Raw genomic sequence first — 18,894 nt, forward strand, 5'->3', positions numbered from 1 at the left:
GTCCACTTTGGCTCAAACAGCCACAGTAGGTGCGTTCTGACACTTGAGTGACCTTGGAGTTTACCTCTAATCTCTTTGGAAGTTGTTCATTTCTATTACCTTTTTCTTCAATTTGTCATCAATTTTCCAACTGCAGTCACAGACCTTAAACTTCTGAATTTTGTGCAACTGTAATCCCAGAAACATCAAGCTGCTTGGAGATGGTCTTATAGCTTTTACCTTTAACATGCGTGTCATAATTTTCTTTCTAATTTCCTGGGACAACTCTTTCCTTAGCTTTCTGTGGTCCATGTTCAGTGTGGTACACACCAACATACCAAACAGCACAGTGACGACTTTTCAATAGGCAGACTGACTGTTTACAAGCTTGAAGACACCTGTAATGCTAATGACTGGACAAACCTGAGTTTAACATGTCTCTATGGTCAAATTATTTTCTTTTCTAGGGTTACCATCAATTTTGTCCAGACCAATTTCAGTAGTTTGTTTTTTTAAAATGACTCTGCTGAACCACAATTCAAAAGCAATTTCAGATTTGCTGAAGAACTCTTCATCTTCGGAGAATAAAAACTTTAAAACTCAACATTTTTAGGTTTTATGTTGTGGTAAATTTAAAAAAAAAAATGTGTACAAGAGCTGTGAATGTCGGTGTGTTTGTAGTACATTTACATGTTTATAGATGTTGATATGTACAGTGAGGGCTTGGGAGGTGGGGGGTGCGGGATATTTTCATCTGCTAAAGGGGGGCCCGACAAAAAATGTTTGTTTGTAACTTTCTTTCTTTTTTTAAGTGGTGCAAATGGGCTTCCATATCATTCTGCACAATGTGTAATGTTTCTTATTAGTTAGCCATTATTTCATGTCAAAACCACCATATTACAGTGCCAATAAAGTTTTAAATGCAGGACTTTAACATGTATCTCTGCTTCTTTAAACGCTGTAACGTTAAATTTATGTTTACAGTTTTTCTAATGTATATTCACCAGGTCCGTATCTCGACACTTGTATGAATATCTGCAAACTAAAAGGGCTTGTAAATACATTTTCCCGAAATTAACCCAACTTTACGGTGTGAGCCTCTGCTTTTTCCAGTCATTCATTAAGGAAGGAGCTTCATCACTTAGAAGATGTGCGCCTTCAAAATAAAAGTTCATATTTACAATGAGAATTTAAAAATGCTATATGATGTGTAAAACGTTAGAATAATCGTACGTTTTAAAACAAAAAATACACGTTAAACCAACCCTGAAATATTATTACAGACAGCCCCTCCACTGAGCATATATTTGTCTAAATTTCTCTGGATCGCTGCCTCCGTTAGCTAGCTTACTCACCGGACATCTTTTGTGTAGCATTAGCTTCATACAGGCTAGCTTGACGGTTGCTAATTTGTCGTTTAGGAAGTTTCTCACAACCTTTCGCGACCAGACACCGGTTATTCTGTCTTAGAGGTATGTTTATCATCCAATTCACCTCATCAGCCATTATGATGCGCCTTTTGCCACAAGCGTGGGCAGTAATAGTGCTTCATTAGCCATTTCTGACTCTGTGATAGCAAAGCTAACGTTCCTGTACAGACAGCTAACACGGCGTGTGATGTTGTATAACGTTACACTGAGGCTAACTGAAGCTAACTGCAGGGTGCGAAGTGTAAGGACATCAGTGAAGTCGTTACTGGTTTAAAAGAATGTGTTGAAATCAGTTTTGGCTGTTTATTGTGCTTTGCAGGAAGCTAACAGCTAACTAGGCTGCCGAGTGTGCGCACGGACCATAGCATCGTCCATTGTTCATTCACTTCATGCACACTGTTATCACGCAAAGTTAACCCTGCTGTAATCATCAACTTTAAGATATTATGATTACTAAACCCTTGAAAGAGCAGTCCTTGTTGAGTTGGGTAGTGTCAGCTACTTATTCGGAATAGTAATTAATGATGAAGACGTGCACACACGTTAATTACCCAGCTGTTGAGCCTGAATGAGTGAGTGACTTTTTCAGCATCAAAACAGTACACAGGACCTCTGATCAACTCAACTTTTCTGCCAATCAGAGAGGCCAGTATTAAAGCGAAGTAACAATGCATTAGTTACACATGAGCAGGTTTCATATTAAGAGTTAATATGCTTTTTTTTTTTTTTTTACCCTGTTGGTAATCAGGACTTTGACACACTTCACAGCCAGCTGCAGAAGTTGAGACGCAGCAGAGATAAGGCAGCTGGGCACTGACTGACTGTGGAGGATGTCTTCACCATTATACTACCACCCTGACAGTGGCACCCGCTTCAAAAAAAGGAAAGCTCGGTTCACCTTCAGTGAAGTCCACATACTGCTGGATGAAGTGAGGAAGCATCGAATGATTATTGTCGGTATGTGTCTGCAAGTTACCTTTGTCACACTCATTCATTAAAGAGACATACAAACATTATCAGCATAGTATCAGTTTCAGCAGGTATGAACATGTTGGCCGATATAGCAGTCGTATATGTTGGTACACTTTATGGACAAAAGTATTAGGACACATGACCAGTACACTAAACAGGGACTGTAATGCGGTGTATTCAAATGCATGTACTTTAATTTGGAGTTTGCCCCCTTTTTGCAGCTATAACAGCCTCCACGCTTCTTTGAAGGCTTTCCACCAGATTTTGAAATGCATTTCTGTGAGAATTTGTGCCCATTCATTCTCGAGCATTTGTGAGGTCAGGTAATAATCCTGGACCAGTTTGCCTCCTTACAGTTCATCCCAAAGGTGCTCAGTTGAGTCTCGGGACCCACCGTCAACTTCCCAGTGACAAGCTTGGACCCAAATTATGGATTTTTTTTTTGACCAGTCAGGTTTATTTAGTGAAAAATATCCCAGTTTGAGCCTCAAAAATGCAAAACATGCCACAACTCAAAGATTAGAGGCATAAAAAGCTTGTTTTAAAAGAGTTTTGTTGACACTTTTGACACAGTTTTATTTCCAGGTACACATTAATGGCCGACTGAATAGAGTTCCACGACCCACTTTTGGGTCCAGACCCGCCAGTTGAGAACCGCTGCACTAAAGCATTAGCATTGATGATATGCAGACACCAAAATGCCCAGCCTAAACTACTTAACACATGTTCTGCCACAGGCCAAGTAGCACATCAATGGCTTTGCGTTAAGATCGCAACCACCATGATGGCAGAGATGGTAACCTTGGGAAACACATTTATCACAGTTATCATTAACTGTATCATATCTAGTTAGATGCTATCGTTTTTTTTGCCATATTTATAGAAAAGGATGTGCAAAAAGCCACACTATTCATCAGTGGATCTGACCCCATGTCTTTATAGTCCTTACTTGGTGCACTGGGGCACAGTCATGTTGGAATAGAAAAGGGCCTTCCCCAAACTATTGCCACAATGTTGCAAGCATAGAATTGTCAAAGGGACTTGGTATGCTGAAGCATTTAAATTGGCCTTCACTAGAGATAAGGGGACTTGAGCAAACCCTGAAAACAGCCCCATACCATTATCCCTTCTCCACCAAACTTCACAGTTGGCACAGTGCAGTCAGGCAGGTAATGCTCTCCTAGGATCTGCCAAACCCAGACTGACCCATCTGACTGCCAAACAGAGAAGCCTGATCCTTCACTCCACAGAACACGTTTCCACTGCTCCACAGTCCACATCACTCCATTCCATGTTTGGCATCGGACATGGTGATTTGAGGCTTGTATGCAGCTGCTCGGCCATGGAAACCCATTCCATGAAGCTCCCGCTGCATAGCATTGATGCTAGTTGAAGATCAAACCTCTCTGTGTGCCACTTTGTGGCTGAGTTGCTTTTGTTCCTGAATGCTTCCACTTTCCAACAATATCACTTACAGTTGACTGTGGAATATGCAGCAGGGATGAAATTTCACAAACCGTGTTATTGCAAAAGTAGCGTCCATCACAGTACCGCACTTGAAGTTACTGAGCTCTTCAGAACGACACATTTAGGATCATAAGTGTTTATAAATGGAGACTGCATGGCTAGGTGTTTGATTTTATACACCAGTGGCAGCGGGTCTGATTGAAATACCAGGTTTCAGTAATTACCAGGAGTGTGCAAATACTTTTGTCCATATAGTGTATGAATGCACCATAGTACTTAACCATATAAGGCAAAGTATCAGGCTAGTGAAGTTTTCATCAAAACCAACAGATCTGCTGAAGTTTGTTTCTTTTTTCATCCCCATTCCTTTAACTTTAATGTGATATAAGGACTTTGCTTTTAGGTCTGAAGTGCAGCTAGTTTTGGGATGCATAGATTGAATTGGTTTAGCATCAGTAACAGCCATTATTACTAACATTATTACATACTTACTACAAACATCAGACTTTGACAAGTAATGTGGGAATGCACCTAGCTGTATCAGTAGCAGATGTTTATCCATTATATCAATATAAAGCTGGGATTTAGAAAGTAAATGGTGAATTGTCTGTTTTTGTTGTCATTGTTAGAGTGTTACACCAAAAGAAGTAATAAAAAAAACACTGGTCTAAGTTTGCAGCATCAACCCCAATTCCAAAAAAGTTGGGGTAAAATGAAGATAAAAACAGAATGCAATGATTTTTAAACCATTTTTTATTCACAATAGAACATAAACAACCTGTCAGATGTTGAAACAGATATATTTTACCATGCATGAAAAATATTAGCTTATTTGGAATTTGATGGCAGCAACACCTCTCAGAAAAGTAAGGATGGGGCAAAAAAGGCTGGAAAAGTAAGTATTACTAATGAAAAACAGCACGAGGAGCATTCTGCAACTAATTAAGTTAATTGGCAACAGAACAGTAATATGACTGGGTATAAAAGAAGTGTTTTAGAGTGGCAGAGTCTCTCAGAAATAAAGATGGGCATTTTACACAGCACCCAAGCTTTTTTGAATTTGGGGTTGTAAATTCTTATCAAAAATGCTGGTATTGGCACTGCCCAGTAAACGCTTGAGAAGAAGCTTTGTTTTTTTTTTTTTAAATTTCCTAACTATTCACAAAAATGCCCAAGCAATACCTGCAGACGTGTTTGATAGAGGGAATTAATTACATTGTTAAGTATTAAAAAGGCTTACATATAGGCTCAATGCCTGTCAGCAGGTTTTATGTAGGGATACATGCTATTGTTAACGTATTATCAGTAATATCTGCCAGTATTTCCAAACCATTTATAGGCAGTTGTTGTTATGTTTTTTTAAATTAAAGAGAAAGTTTGATTCTTTTTCATCCTAACTCCTTCAACTATAAAGTATCCTTAAGGACTGAAGTTTCCGGTCTGAATTCAGTTGGTTTGATATTGTACGCTTAAGAAAAAAATGTGTTATTTCCTGCTGTATGATCTCTATGTATGTATTTATTGATTTTGTAACTGTGGGACAGAGTCCAGGACAGATTTCCTATGGGGACATTAAAGTCTGTCTTGTCTTATCTTATCTTAACCCTTCACAAAAATGTCTCAGCAAACCTGGCTTTTTGCTTGTTTAATAAGGGAGTTAATTAGATAGTCAAGTAGTAAGAAGGCTAACATTTGAGATCAATGCCTGTCATCAAGTTAAATGTAGGGATGCATGCTATTGTTAGCATGTTAATGCTAATATCTGCCAATATTCCCAGATGATTTATTTAACAGTAAAGTATTGGCTCCATTAAATGGCTCACATTTTTATGAGGGGTGAAAACCATTTGTGGCCCCACAATATGATATCAGGATCACGATTCGATATTATCATGATTTTAAACATTTTGCAATACATGTATAACATACACAAATAACATGCATCTCTAGTTAGATGTCAGTATTTTGGAAAATGAGTGGTTAATCCAACTGTAGTTTGTTAATTGCAGAGGTAGAATAAACAACGCGTAGATGAGGAGGTTTGGGTGCATACGGATTTACTAGAAATGACCTTCGGTCCTAAAAATGCCACATAAAATTTAGTTTTAATGCTTTCTTTTCCCTGGCAGGTAAGTTCAATCGAGGTGTGCCAACAGATGCCAAAAAGCGAGTATGGGCAGAGATCACTGCACGGATCAATGAGATCGGGGAGTGCCAACGGGAGGTCATTGAGGTTGTCAAGAAATGGTCCGATCTGAAGTGTGATACCAAGCGGAAAGTGGCCGCCATGCGGGCGGGTACAGTTCCTCACAGGGGCCTCAACTCACGCCTTTCCAGGGACCTTAACCCAACAGAGAAGATAGTGCTGCAGATTCTGGAAATGGAAGACGATGACCAGGGCAGAGCCGATTTTGGCCCACTGGGAGATGATGATGATCTAGCAGAGGAGGAAGAAGAAATCGAGGAGGAGGACATGATGGGAATGCAGAGTTCTCCCAATGGAGGGTTAGATATAGGATCCATGCCACCGCCATCATCCTACAGCACAAGTAAGTTCTCAAAGCAAAAGTTTTACCTCATTTTTTAGTGTATATTCATGTTTATTGCAGACTAATCATTAGCAAGATTGTTTTGTCTACAAAGAACTTTTGTGTAAGTAATTAAATATAAATGCTTTGAATGTTGCAGGGGATTCGTCACAAACTTCCTATGACATGCAGTATGAGGTACCGGGGTCGGAAGGTGAGTTGGTCAAAGTATGCTGCTGACTAACCCAGGGAGGATCTTTTGAGCAGAGCCTTCTTTGCCAAGTAAAACTATAGGATTGGATTGGACAGTGTTCATTTTTTAATACCATTACACCCTCTCCAAATTTTACCGGGATATACAGTATTGCTCTCAGGTGTTTAAAAAAACACATTATTTAAGGGCTTGCTGGTGTGCATGCGCAATAACAGCGAGGAGAGCGTGTGCCTCTAACGGCACTTCTTTCATACCTTTTCCAAAATGCTACAAGTTTAAAAAAACCTCAGATGTTTATGAGGCGACATGCAGGATGGAAGTGATCTATAGTTGAATCATTGTTTTTACACTTGAGAAAAATGAGCAAAGTTAGGACAGAGGATCAAATTAATTTTCTTTTTCCTCTTCATATACAACACACAGGCGCTCTCTTTTCTGACCTCCTCCCTCACTTCCTCCCAAAGGTAATATGGGAAATGAGGATCAACTATTATCATGTAGGATCTGGGAATGTGACGTAATATTCTGTGTGCTTTCAAATGGATAAAGATTGGACTTTAAAATTAAAGCCTTGTTGTCAATAGTGAACTCTGTCCAGCCGCAAATTAGTTTCATACAGGAAGCTTATGAAAAAATTACAGAATATTTAGTGTCTAAAATAACCAACAAGCACTGAATAACTTCATCTACATTTCACATCCAGGGGTAAAACTAAGTTTACATTTATTAAAAATATCTCAATGGTTTTAATTTAGCCCGGTGTGGCTTCTGCAGAACGCAGCACCTGTAGATATTAATAAACACATCACATCACCAATCTACACCCGGAAAAGAAGAATTAAAACTCACGCTGCCATGGATCATATTACAGCTAGCATCCATGTTAATCAGTTTAACTTGAGAGAAGACCGTACCACAGTGCCAGCCATGCCAGGTCATGGCACACAAGGATATATACACCGGTTTACAGTATATGCGTCAAACTAGTCCAACATCATTAATAGTTCTGGTATCTATTTTTAAGCATCTTCACTTAGTCAGTGATGCTGCTGGTGGAAAAAGACACATATTCTTGAGGAATTTATTGTAGATATTCCCTCATCTCACAGCACCTTCTTAATGACAGTATTTTTGTAATTTTTGACCCCCCGGGAGACGTGGGGAGGAGATCAGGAAGGACCAGGCGCAGATCCAGGATTACAACTTTTCCTGCACTTGCTAATAACAAAAGTTTGATCCTTTCCCCTTCTTATAGACAAATAAATTCTAGACTTTTTAAAAACATAAAATGCTGAGGATGTTTGAAACATTTGGCCCGTGACAGATTTGGTCTTTAATTTATTAACTGGCACTGGTAAAGCATGCAGTTCTCACTGCCGAATCCAAAAAATATGATTGTGTTTTTTTTCTGCTCTCTAGAGACCCACAAATCAACAATCAGAAGACTGTTCTTTAACTTACATGCAGGAAGATTCTCTCCTTTTGATGAGAAGTGTGAATTATTGTTTGATTATTGATCACGGAAATAGAGCAAGAGAATGTGAAAGAGCAGCTTGCAGTGCTGTCAGTCCACAGTTTGATTTTTGCTTTAAAACTATGTTAAGTCAACAAGATCAGACGGTATAGAGAGATCGAGGAGGGCTGAAAACACTGCGTCATCAGCTCTAGACACGCCCTCAAATGGGGAGCTGAGCTGTGGTGGAAAAGCAAATCCCCTCCCATGCTGGGCTGCTGTGCCGAGTCAAACAAGTCGAGCCAAGCTGCCCCAAAAGCAATATAATTGTTGTTTTTTAATACCCCAGTATATAGTTATTAACTCCCATTCATACTACATATCCATTTTGCAGTAAAAGCAGAGTTTTCAGTCAGTTTTCTGGACTGAACTGTTGTTTGATGAATAGGTGAAACATTTATTGCCTTAGGTAGATCTGCCTAGAGCAAGAAAGGCACACCAACAGCAATACATATTAAAAGGGGCACATGCTGCATGATTATAGGCCAATTTTTAGCCTCACAACCATTTTTTAAGTTGTATTTGTTGGCAGTGAACATGGAGCACGAAGGTAAACCACTGCTCGATCTGCTTTCCATCGGTTGGATGACTTTCTGGCATGTTTGATATTTTAGTTGTACAACTGCACACGCTCAGTGAAGGCAGAGCCAGCAGGCGATTCCCCGACTTCAGGGATTTTTTCTAGATTATGCCTGCACTAACAGGCAGACAGCTTCTGAAATCGCCATGGCAACAGCATGAATGTTTGTCTCCCAGCTCATATTGGGAAAGATAAAAAGGAGAGGATAACATTGGCACGAGAAAGATGTGGACTTCAGCTGGCAGGGAATATATTCCCTGTGATGAAATAAATTTGTTATGATGTTTCTTCTAGTCAGCTCATGATCACGTGAGAGAATTAGCTGATTAGAAAGTTCAAATATCAGGAAGGAAAGTATGGTTTTGGTTTTCAGCCCCATGAAACTAAAGTGTGTTTTTTTCTGTCTTAAGATGCCGAAGCTGCATTCAGAGACTCAGATGACGACCAAAGAGACGACTTGCTTCCTTCCAAACCATCAGATGATCACCAAGGAAATAACGGCATCCAGAAACAACCTCAGACATCTTCTGGAGCTTCAACATCGACAGCCACTCTTCCTCCAGCAGCTCCATCCTCACAGAACACAAGAGAAAGCCTGATGCATAATGCATCGCTGAGTCTGCAGGAGCAGCACGCCACTAACATCCTCCTGGAGACGGTGTCCCGCTCCTTGGAGCTGCTGTCTGAGTCGGTGCAGCAGCTGGCAGAGACTCAGCAGGAGTTTGTGCGAGAGTCGCTGCAGCTCCAGAGGGAGACGGTGCAGGTTCTCAGAGACTTCACAGGTGGAGCCATCGCGCTCATGCATGACAAACTGAATGGCCGGCCAGCGTTATAGCAACAGAGTCACGCAGAGATATCGTTGAGTTGTATCACTGACTGCATTCATGGCCTTCAGGTGCAGGAACCTCCATGTTCCTTTGGACTCCACTGCTGGTTACCGTACTTTTTGATAGTACTCTGCAGATTTCCTGTGTTTTATTTTAAAGATGTATTTGTAGATACATTGTATCGATGGAGTTTCTGTCTGTGGGGTCATATGAAACAGAAAATTACCTACGTTAGTCATATGAAAGATCACAAAGTGTTTTTTTACTACTGAAAGTGCAACTCCTACCACTTCTTTTGAAATACATTCTTAGCCTACGTTGAAAAAGCGTTTATTTTTGCCCTGTAAAGAAGCAGCCTTTTAGTTTAAACGTGAGTTAAATCCATGTGTGTGTCCTTGTTTAAGTTGTAGTGGCATCAGTCTGGAGATTTTCTCATGTACTGTAATGGTGAGTGGATTTCAGCACCCGGCCGTTAAATAGTCTCCATGTGTGAAAGCTTAGATATGTTAGATACCCTGAAAATATCTGTACCTGAAAACTTTGTGATTGTCTCATGTTTTTTTAAATTCCAAACTTAAATGCTTGAAAATGACAGTTTGAATCATTCTTTGAGATATGGAATAAACCCAACACAACAAGACAAATGTCACAAGTTCATGTGAACTCTTTAAAATTTTAGTAAACATTAGAAAAGTTCCACTTTAACTACTAATGCAGCTCAAAAAATTAGAATATCATGTAAAAATGCAATTTGCAAAGGTTTCCTGAGCCTTCATTCTCTCACTCTGGCTCAGTCCACACAACCACAATCATGGGGAAGACTGCTGACTCAACAAGAAGGGTAAGCCACAGAAGGTCACTGCTGAAAGGACAAGCTGTTCTCATAGGCTGTACCAAAGCAGATTCATGGAAAGTTGACTGGAAGAGAAAAGAGTGGTTTAGAAAAGGTGCACAAGCAACAAGGATAAGCTCAGCCTACAGAGGATTGTCAAACAAAGCAGATCCAAGAACTTCGGGGAGCTTCACAAGGACTGGACTGAGACTGGAGTCAGTGGATCAAGAGTTACCACACAGACAGGACCAGGAAATGGACTACAAGTGTGGTGTTCAAAGTGTCGAGCCAATCCTTTGCCACAGAGAACATCAACAGTGTCTCACCAGGAGAAAAAGAACTGGGCCGTTCCTCAGTGGTCCAAAGTCCTGTTTTCAAATAAAACTAAATCTTTTGCTGTTGGTCCACTGGTCTTTATCAAGTCCAGAGTCTGCGCTGTCAGCATCTACCAGGAGATTTTAGAGCCCTTCATGCATCCATCTGCTGAGAAGCCTTATGGAGATACTGATTTCTTTTTCTAGCAGGACTTGGCACCTGCCCACAGTGAAGCCAGAACTACCAGAAACTGGTTTGCTGACCATGGCATTGCTTTACATTGAGGCTCAGGCCAACTGGTCTGACCTGAACCCCCATAGAGAATATCTGGGGAAATGTCGAGAGGAAGATGAGAAACATCAGACTCAACAATACAGACGAGCTGAAGGCTGCTATCTGAGCAACCTATTCAGAACATCCCGCCAGTGCCACAGACTGACTGGCTCTGTGACCCATCACATGGATGCAAAACAAGCTTAAACCAAGTAAATGAGCATAATTTTCCAGAAGATCAACATTTCTGTATTATAAATCCATTTTTTGAGCTGATGTGTTGTGATATTATTCTGTTTTGAGATACTGGATTTTTGATTTTCATGAGCTGTAAGCTGTAATCATAAATTAAAACAAAACGGGTGAAATATCTGAGATAATGAAGTCCAGTGATGGGTCTAGAGCAAACCCTGAAAAGCCCCACTCCACTATCCCTCCTCCACCAAACTTCACAGTTGGCACAGTGCAGTCAGGCAGGTAACGTTACCTCAGCATCCTCCAAACCCAGACTCACCTAGCTGACTGCCAAGCAGAGAAGCCTGATCGGTCACTCCACAGAACATGTTTCCACGGCTCCACAGTCCAGTGTCGGTGTGCTTTACATCATTCCACCTGACATTCAGCATTGGACTGATGTGAGGCTTGCGGCCTCTTGGTGATAGAAACCCATTCATGAAGCTCCTGTACAGTTTTAGTGCTTACATCAATGCCAGTGGAAGTTGAGGACTCTTCAACTCTTGAATCAGCAGAGCGTTGGAGACTTCAATGCACCATGCACCTAAGCAGTCGTTGGTCCCTCTGTGATTTTATGTGGTCTTCATTTTTGTGGCTGAGTTGCTGTTGTTCCTAAATGCTTCCACTTTCTAATAAAACCACTTACAGTTGTAAGTCTGTCTTATTGCAAAAGTAGCGTCCATCACAGTACCACACTTGAAGTCACCGAGCTCTTCAGAATGACACATTCTGTATCAAAAATGTGTAGCTAAATATTTATTTCCATACAATGTGTGTACATATGTATGGAAAACCTTCCTGGAATAAAGCTTCTGGTCTCAACTATCTCCAGCATGGAGCATTAGAGAGTGTTTTCCTGTGTTTCCATTATTGCAAAATGGATGAATGCTTCCATAGACATGTATTTTTCTTTTTAATCTGATTAACATCAACAGTATAAATTATATTGTCCAACCCAACAGTATATCTCATTTGAAAACATACCAATATTTCTCATGAACTGGACACATTACTGGACCTTTGCCCTTAAAGTATATAGTCTCTGTGAGGTATTGTCATTCAGGGTATCATTCTTTAATGAACGGCATCCAAACAGTGTAACCAGACGATGGTTGAACAGGCTCTGATGTCCTGCAGACAGGGCCAGTTTTAGTGATTTAGACGCCCCAGAAAAAGAACAATACAAGCCTCTTCTCCATAAAGCAAAGAACAATCATAATAGGTTATTAAAATATTTTGAAGCATCTCTTCCCATGTAGCAAAGCATTGGAACTACAAGACATTAAAGTATGACATTTAAGAATAAAATAAAAAATGTTGCTCACTTTTGGTGCAACATAAACATCTGCCACAGATCATGCATTTTTATTTATTGCATGCTTTTTCCCCACACAGAAATTCACCAGTTGATTGTTTGTATTAGTCTTCTGGGGATCTACCTGACTTTAATTTGTTTGATATAAAGACATTATCTATAATGACTATTTCTTGAGTCCCTGAGGTGCAGGAGGCCTCAGGCCTACCTGTGCCTAATGCAGGGACTGCGTATGTCTGCAGTACCATACAAACAACAGCAGAGGGCTCTCTATACTGCAGTGTCTACTGTGATCACATGATTGATCCATGATCAGAGCTGCTGTTCTTTACAGTGCTCTGTGCAGAAATTCAACAAACAACTTTTTCTTTGAGCGTAGCATGGTGAGATTCTGAACACAATCACATTCTATCAGCACAGCTTTTTCTAGCAGCCTTTGTTTCAGTGAATCAAATCAAACATGTTGAGTTTAATCATGCATTTATTGTGCTAAAAGCTTCATTTAGGAGCATAACTGTAGAAGAGTTGAACCATGACCAACAGAAGCACAGAAGGTAGAGACTGCAGAAATACAAAGAAAGGCATCTTGAATCTATGTCTGTATAACTGATCACTGCAGAAATTCCCCTGATAATTGTCATAAAAGTGTGTGATTCAGGAGAGAAACATTTGCAGACTTGAGCATAAAGTTGGAGATTAAAGTGTTTCCAATGCCAATCATGAGACCTGATCATGTGCATCCTGTGAAATCTCTGCTATCTCAGTGTACACTGTTGTACACTGCATGTTTTGCTCTCTTTAGGGTTCATGATGAAATAAAAAGCAATGAATCATATTATTTTGGTTGGGAAATACTTTCTAAATGTAAATTTCTACAGTGATGCTGCAAACAGAGGCCTTTTGATCCTGGATTGAGAAACTGAGAAATTGCTTTTCTGGCCATTAGGTGGTGCTGAGTGTTTGCCAGTGTTGTAGCAGAAGGAAGGTGGTTGAAACAGTAATGGAAACATTATTACATCATCTTGATCTGTCACTTATTCTTGTTGGAGCTGTGTGACTTGTTAGTTTAAAGATTTTTCCATCCTTTATATGAATCCTAGCCTCTCTTCATCAGCTTCCTCTCAGATTTAGGATTGATTTTAAGATGTTATTGATCGTTTTTAAGGGTTTAAATTGATTAGTACTTTTGTACTGATTGATCTCTTGCACTATCACACCCAGCTCCTGTCAGCTCCACTAACCAGCTGCTCCTCAGACCAAACTATAAAAACTGAGGGGATCAAACCTCTCCCATGGCTGTTATAAAGTTATTGAACAATCTTCACAAGCCTTAGAGGATGATCCCAGTCTGTCTTCACAGCTGAGGACCTGTCTCTTTTCAAGGGCCTCTGGAACTTATAAACCCTGTTCCTTCCTGTTAACCCCATTATTTTAAATCTTATACCAAGCAGACGATTTCTCATTTTATTTCATGGTTTTACTTTGCTCTTAGTTGTTGTTTTTCTTTAAATTTGCTCAATAGATAAATGTAACTTTGTTCACTTTTCTGGTTCTGTTTTAATAGCTGGAGAAAAGTCTACACCTACATCCAACCAGGCAAGGTTATAATAGTTTTGGATTTTTCATTAGTTCCTATTTTTATTTCGTTTTCACTTTTTGTGTTCAATTTCAGTTTAGTTTTTATTAGTTTTGACAACTGGTTTGTTAGTTTAGTTTTTATTAGTTTTAGTGTTAGTTTTAGTTTTTACAGATAGATGTCAGGGCTGAGTGAGTGTCACACATTTAAAAAAAATTTTTAAAACAGGATACTCTTCACTTATCATTTATTTATTTAATAATGATGTTTGAATATAATTCCAGACATAAAACTACCACTATGTGAAGTCTTAACCAATCAGATCAGGCCATTTTACACTCCCCAGACTTGTGTGTCGTCACCAGTCAGTGTTAATTTTGTCTATGACTAAAACTATGACTAAAACTTTTCCTCAACAGCCCTTTTTTCCATGAAAAAAACTAGACTAAGACTAACAAAAATAGATCTGTGATGACTAAAACTAACAAAAAAGAAGTTTTTGTCAAAATGACTAAAACCAGACAAAAATGAAGTTTTTGTCAGACATTCAAAATCTGTGATATTTCTCCACTGTGGGTAAATCTGTCAAAAAACAAAGCAGCTGTATCTATTCTGCCTCTCAGCTGTAGAAAGCAGGGACTCCAGGTTTGGCAGAGTGCAGAGAACACACTAGTATGGTTTGGTACCAGATTTAGGCAAGAAAATGTATGCTTAGACTAAAGTAAAGACTAAAATGTGAGGACTTTTAATGGAAAACTAAAAAACTAAAAAAGGGTAGAAATGACTAAAATGAGACTAAAACTAAAATGCATTTCATTTAAAGACTAAAATTAAAACTAAAATAAAAAATAGCTGCCAAAATGAACACTGGTGCCAGTCAGTATGGTTGTGTCACAGACTAAAACTAAAGATATTTTGTCTCCATTTTTATTTCATTTTAGTTTTTTTTTTTTTTTTTTTTTTTTTTTTGGTAAAACAGTTTTTATTTAGTTTCAGTTAAACTAAAATGATTTTTGAATTTTAGTTTTAGTTATTTAGTTTGTTTCTAGGTCCTGAGCCAAAAATGAGACTAAGAATGAACAGAAAAATATCTCGCACACTGCAGGGCTCCAAAACACAATTATTTACTGCACCAACGTAGAGACATGCTGCTCTTCATCTGGCCTGATGAAGAGCAGCAGTGCTGTTTGTCCAGTTGTTGAACAATGATGAAGAGTGAAATCATCCACACAGCTTGGATCAGACTGCAGAAACAGACTTTCTAAAGCTTTGAACCACACTGAAAAAAGAAAGCAGGATGAGATTTATGTAAAAAATATATTCATGTTGGGCCCAGAGACTGGGGTAGGTACAGCTTTGGCCACAAGGGGGCATTAAAATCCACAAACATTTCCCCACAGGAGCGTTCATGTTTTCAGAGCAGTGGTTAAAACTGATCACAGAATAAAAGCACTGACACTGAAGAGAGACTAGAGAGACTCTGGTGGTTCACGGTGTTTGAGGGAGGTATGTGAGCACTGACAACTCAGACATTCTGAACAAAGGCCGTGCAACAGTTTGGCTGATTCTTCCTTGATTTGTTTACTTTTTAAAAAATGAATAAGACATTTGATTTGTTTTATTTGCAATGATTTTATTTAACTGACGAAACAATCACTGAAAACAGTGAAGGACATCCTGGTGTGCCTGATTTACTGGGTGCCATTCTTCATCTGACACTCATAAAAAATATTGACTGAACACAAACAGAGAGCAGAGAGAGGTTGAGTTAAGTCACATTGCATTGTTCTCCTTCTGCCTCAAACAGCTGCCAGGGGCCGGCCCGCGTGCCGCAGCAGGGAGGAGGTGGAGGAGGAGAAAGGGAGGAGGGGGGATGCAGCAGGAGCTCAACAGTCTGCTGGGGCTTCTTCTTCCATCACAGTGAGGCGGGGGGCAGCATTAATGTCCGTCTGGGGGGGCTGGGGTCGTGAATAGGCAGCTGTATTCACAGTGAGCCGCTCTTTTACCTTCACTTCTTTATGGAGCCCTTAAACCTGAGAGTTAAGCCTCTCTGAAAGAGCATTATTCACTTTGAGAGCCTATAAAACTTTATTTCAACCCTTTCAGAGTAAAATATGACCTGAACTCTTTTACACTGCAGGGGGATAATATCTCTCTAATTCCTTACTTGATGAAATTTCAGTATTATATTCATTTAAAGCCTACATTTATTTGCGCTTTTACACTTTCTCTGTTGTATTTATACGTTTAAGTTTAAGGCAACATCAGCAAAATAAGTGTTAAGGATTCAAAAGTTATTTTCTACTCTCCTTCTTCACTCAATTTTTATCATTTATTTATGAAGCCACAAGAGCTTTTAGCACAACTAGGTCTCCAACATTTTTTAAAAAATTTGAAACTTTTTGTCTTCCCATTGATGTACTCTGTGTTATTTCGGTGATAAAAAGAAAAAAAAACAACCTAAAAGTAATGAAGACTTAAATAACTACATCTTTTCCTAACCTTGCAAAGCAGATGGATCCTCCCGTTTCTGTTTCTCACTGGTGAATCCATCTTGCAAAGCTTCCTTTCTAACCGTTTGGGCCCGGTTAGAAAGTGACAGGACCAACCAGCGTCCAGGAGCAGTACTTTAAGGCGCAGTGGAGTCGTTACATAAGCAGTTAGTCACAAGAGACCGGTGCAATTATGGTGGAAGACATTAGTGTGGATCCTGCTAAAGCACCAGTTTTATCAGGACTTGATGACATTTCTTCTTTAAAAGAAGAACAAAGAACAGCAGTGAGTTGTTTTCTTTTCAAAAACAACAAAAGCTATGTATTGACATGTCTGTGGTCGCCGTTATTCCTCGATAGCTGTGCATGCGCACCTTGGTGGCTGGAGTTTACTCCTCAGTAGCGACTACGTCACGTGTTTTGTTGCTCTGATTGGCCCGTAAAGATGTGACAGACAGAACGTTCATCCAGTCACACTCATAGACTGTAAAAAGAATTGGACAAACCCCGTGTGACATCAGTCGTCTGCTTACAATAGGCGGACTCAACCGGCTCTTGAAGCTAATCCATGGAGGCTTCCATATTGAAATTGCGGTCTCAACCGAACTTTGGATCAACCTAACAGTCCACCCACTAAGTGCGATTTCCTGTCAGCCTGCTAGCTAGCGCTAGCTCATTTGATTGAGCTATCTGTCAATCAAATGAGACGCGCCAATGAGCTTTCATCCTAAATATAATCCAAACAATCGTGGTACAAAACAAATTCACCCTCCCCATACAGTTGGAGCACAATAAGACAGTAGCTAATGAGACACGTTTGGTGTTTTGAACCAGCCTGTAAACCAGTTTACTGGCTGTTTAACACGTCCAGACGGGACTTCCGGTGTTCCTGCAGCCAGCCTCAAGTGGACACTTGCAGTATAGCAATTTTTTTGCACTTTTGTATTGGCTTCATTTTTCAGGACCGGAGGTTGCTGCTTGCTCACATCCTCTGCCCTCTCCCAAATGCTTAGTATTGAAGGTTTTCCAGATGGATGTGTGAAACATATCCATCTTGCGTGTTAGGTAACTCTTTTTCATGAGACAGGTGCAAATGGAGTAATGAGACCATCAAAAATGGCTAGCAAACTCGTGCAAACTGTCCAAATTATGTTTATCTTCACTCCCATACATCATTCTTTTCTATGTGTACATTTAAATATTTTCTCAATATTCCTACCCATTTATCTTTTTTTTCTCCGATCTACGTTATTCATATCCCCCATGATTCTTTGCCTGAAATATGAGCGCAACTTCCGGTCTGATCTATCTAAATGGGACTTTGCATAGAAACAAGAAGCTGAAAGTGATCATTAGAGTAATGTGGATACCAAAATATGTAAACTTCAACTGCTTCACCTCAGAGGGGATAACATTGTTATTTCTCTGCCCTCCACTCGAGAGTACAAAGTGACGACATTACCTGAGATAACCTAGACAGACTTTTTCTTTTTTTATTGATAAACCGAACGTGAACCGAACCATAACCCCAAACCTGAGGTATGAACCGAACAATGACCTCTTTGAACCATTACCCCCCCCCCCCCCAATGTACCAAGGCTATAATAGTTTTGGATTTTTCATTAGTTTTTATTTTTACACACACTTCCTGTGTTCTTCCTGTGTTCAATTTCAGTTTAGTTTTATTAGTTTTGACTGCTGGTTTGTCAGTTTAGTTTAGTTTTTTTTTGCAAAAATGCTTCGTTTTAGTTTAGTTTTTATTAGTTTTAGTGTTAGTTTTAGTTTTTTCAGATAGTTGTCAGGGCTGAGTGAGCGTCATACGTTTTTAAAAACATATTCCAACTGGCTACTATTCACTTATCATTTTATTTATTTAAAGATGAGGCTTGAATATAACCCCAGACATAAAACTACCTTTGGGCAAAGTCTGAACCAATTAATTCAGGCCATTTTGCACTCCCAAGACTTGGTTGTAGGTCCCGGTTAGTATGGTTGTGTCAAAGACTAAAACTAAGGATATTTCAATCAGGAGAGACCAGTGACTGATTTAAAGATACATTTTATTTTAGGTGTGTGATGATGAATTATATTTATTAACATAGAAGTGATATTGAATTATTGTCAGAGTCTCTTTGGTGCTTGAACTCCACAAGGACATAGCGTGAACGAAGGGTGTCTGCCCTGAGCGGCAGAAAGATCTATCCTTCATGGAGTCCAGACACTGGTGGTGGAGGTGATGGCTGAAGAAGTCATCTTAGTCCATGTGAACGTTGATGGACTTGTAGACTTGGCAGTGATGGGGAGGTGGAGGGTCGCTCAGAACCACGCCATGAATGAACTGATTGAG

General features: G+C 39.6%; 1 protein-coding gene across 3 annotated transcripts; it reads left to right on the forward strand.

Moving 5' to 3' along the window:
- The first annotated feature begins 1,331 nt into the window (after positions 1-1,331).
- On the forward strand, positions 1,332-10,145 carry zgc:153990 (uncharacterized protein LOC768125 homolog). 3 transcript variants are annotated; one of them, XM_041800670.1, is made up of 5 exons: positions 1,332-1,451; positions 2,158-2,366; positions 5,978-6,397; positions 6,537-6,590; positions 9,094-10,145. In XM_041800670.1, exons 2-5 carry the CDS (start codon positions 2,240-2,242, stop codon positions 9,516-9,518), a joined length of 1,026 nt encoding a protein of 341 aa, XP_041656604.1. In that variant the 5' UTR covers positions 1,332-1,451; positions 2,158-2,239; the 3' UTR covers positions 9,519-10,145. The 3 variants fall into 3 exon arrangements, with proteins under 3 accessions (XP_041656604.1, XP_041656605.1, XP_041656607.1); XM_041800671.1 differs by having other exon boundaries at positions 2,178-2,366; XM_041800673.1 differs by lacking the exon at positions 1,332-1,451 and adding an exon at positions 1,921-2,054.
- Positions 10,146-18,894: the final 8,749 nt, after the last annotated feature.

Source organism: Cheilinus undulatus, linkage group 12, assembly GCF_018320785.1.
Source record: "Cheilinus undulatus linkage group 12, ASM1832078v1, whole genome shotgun sequence".
Classification (NCBI taxonomy): Eukaryota; Metazoa; Chordata; class Actinopteri; order Labriformes; family Labridae; genus Cheilinus; species Cheilinus undulatus.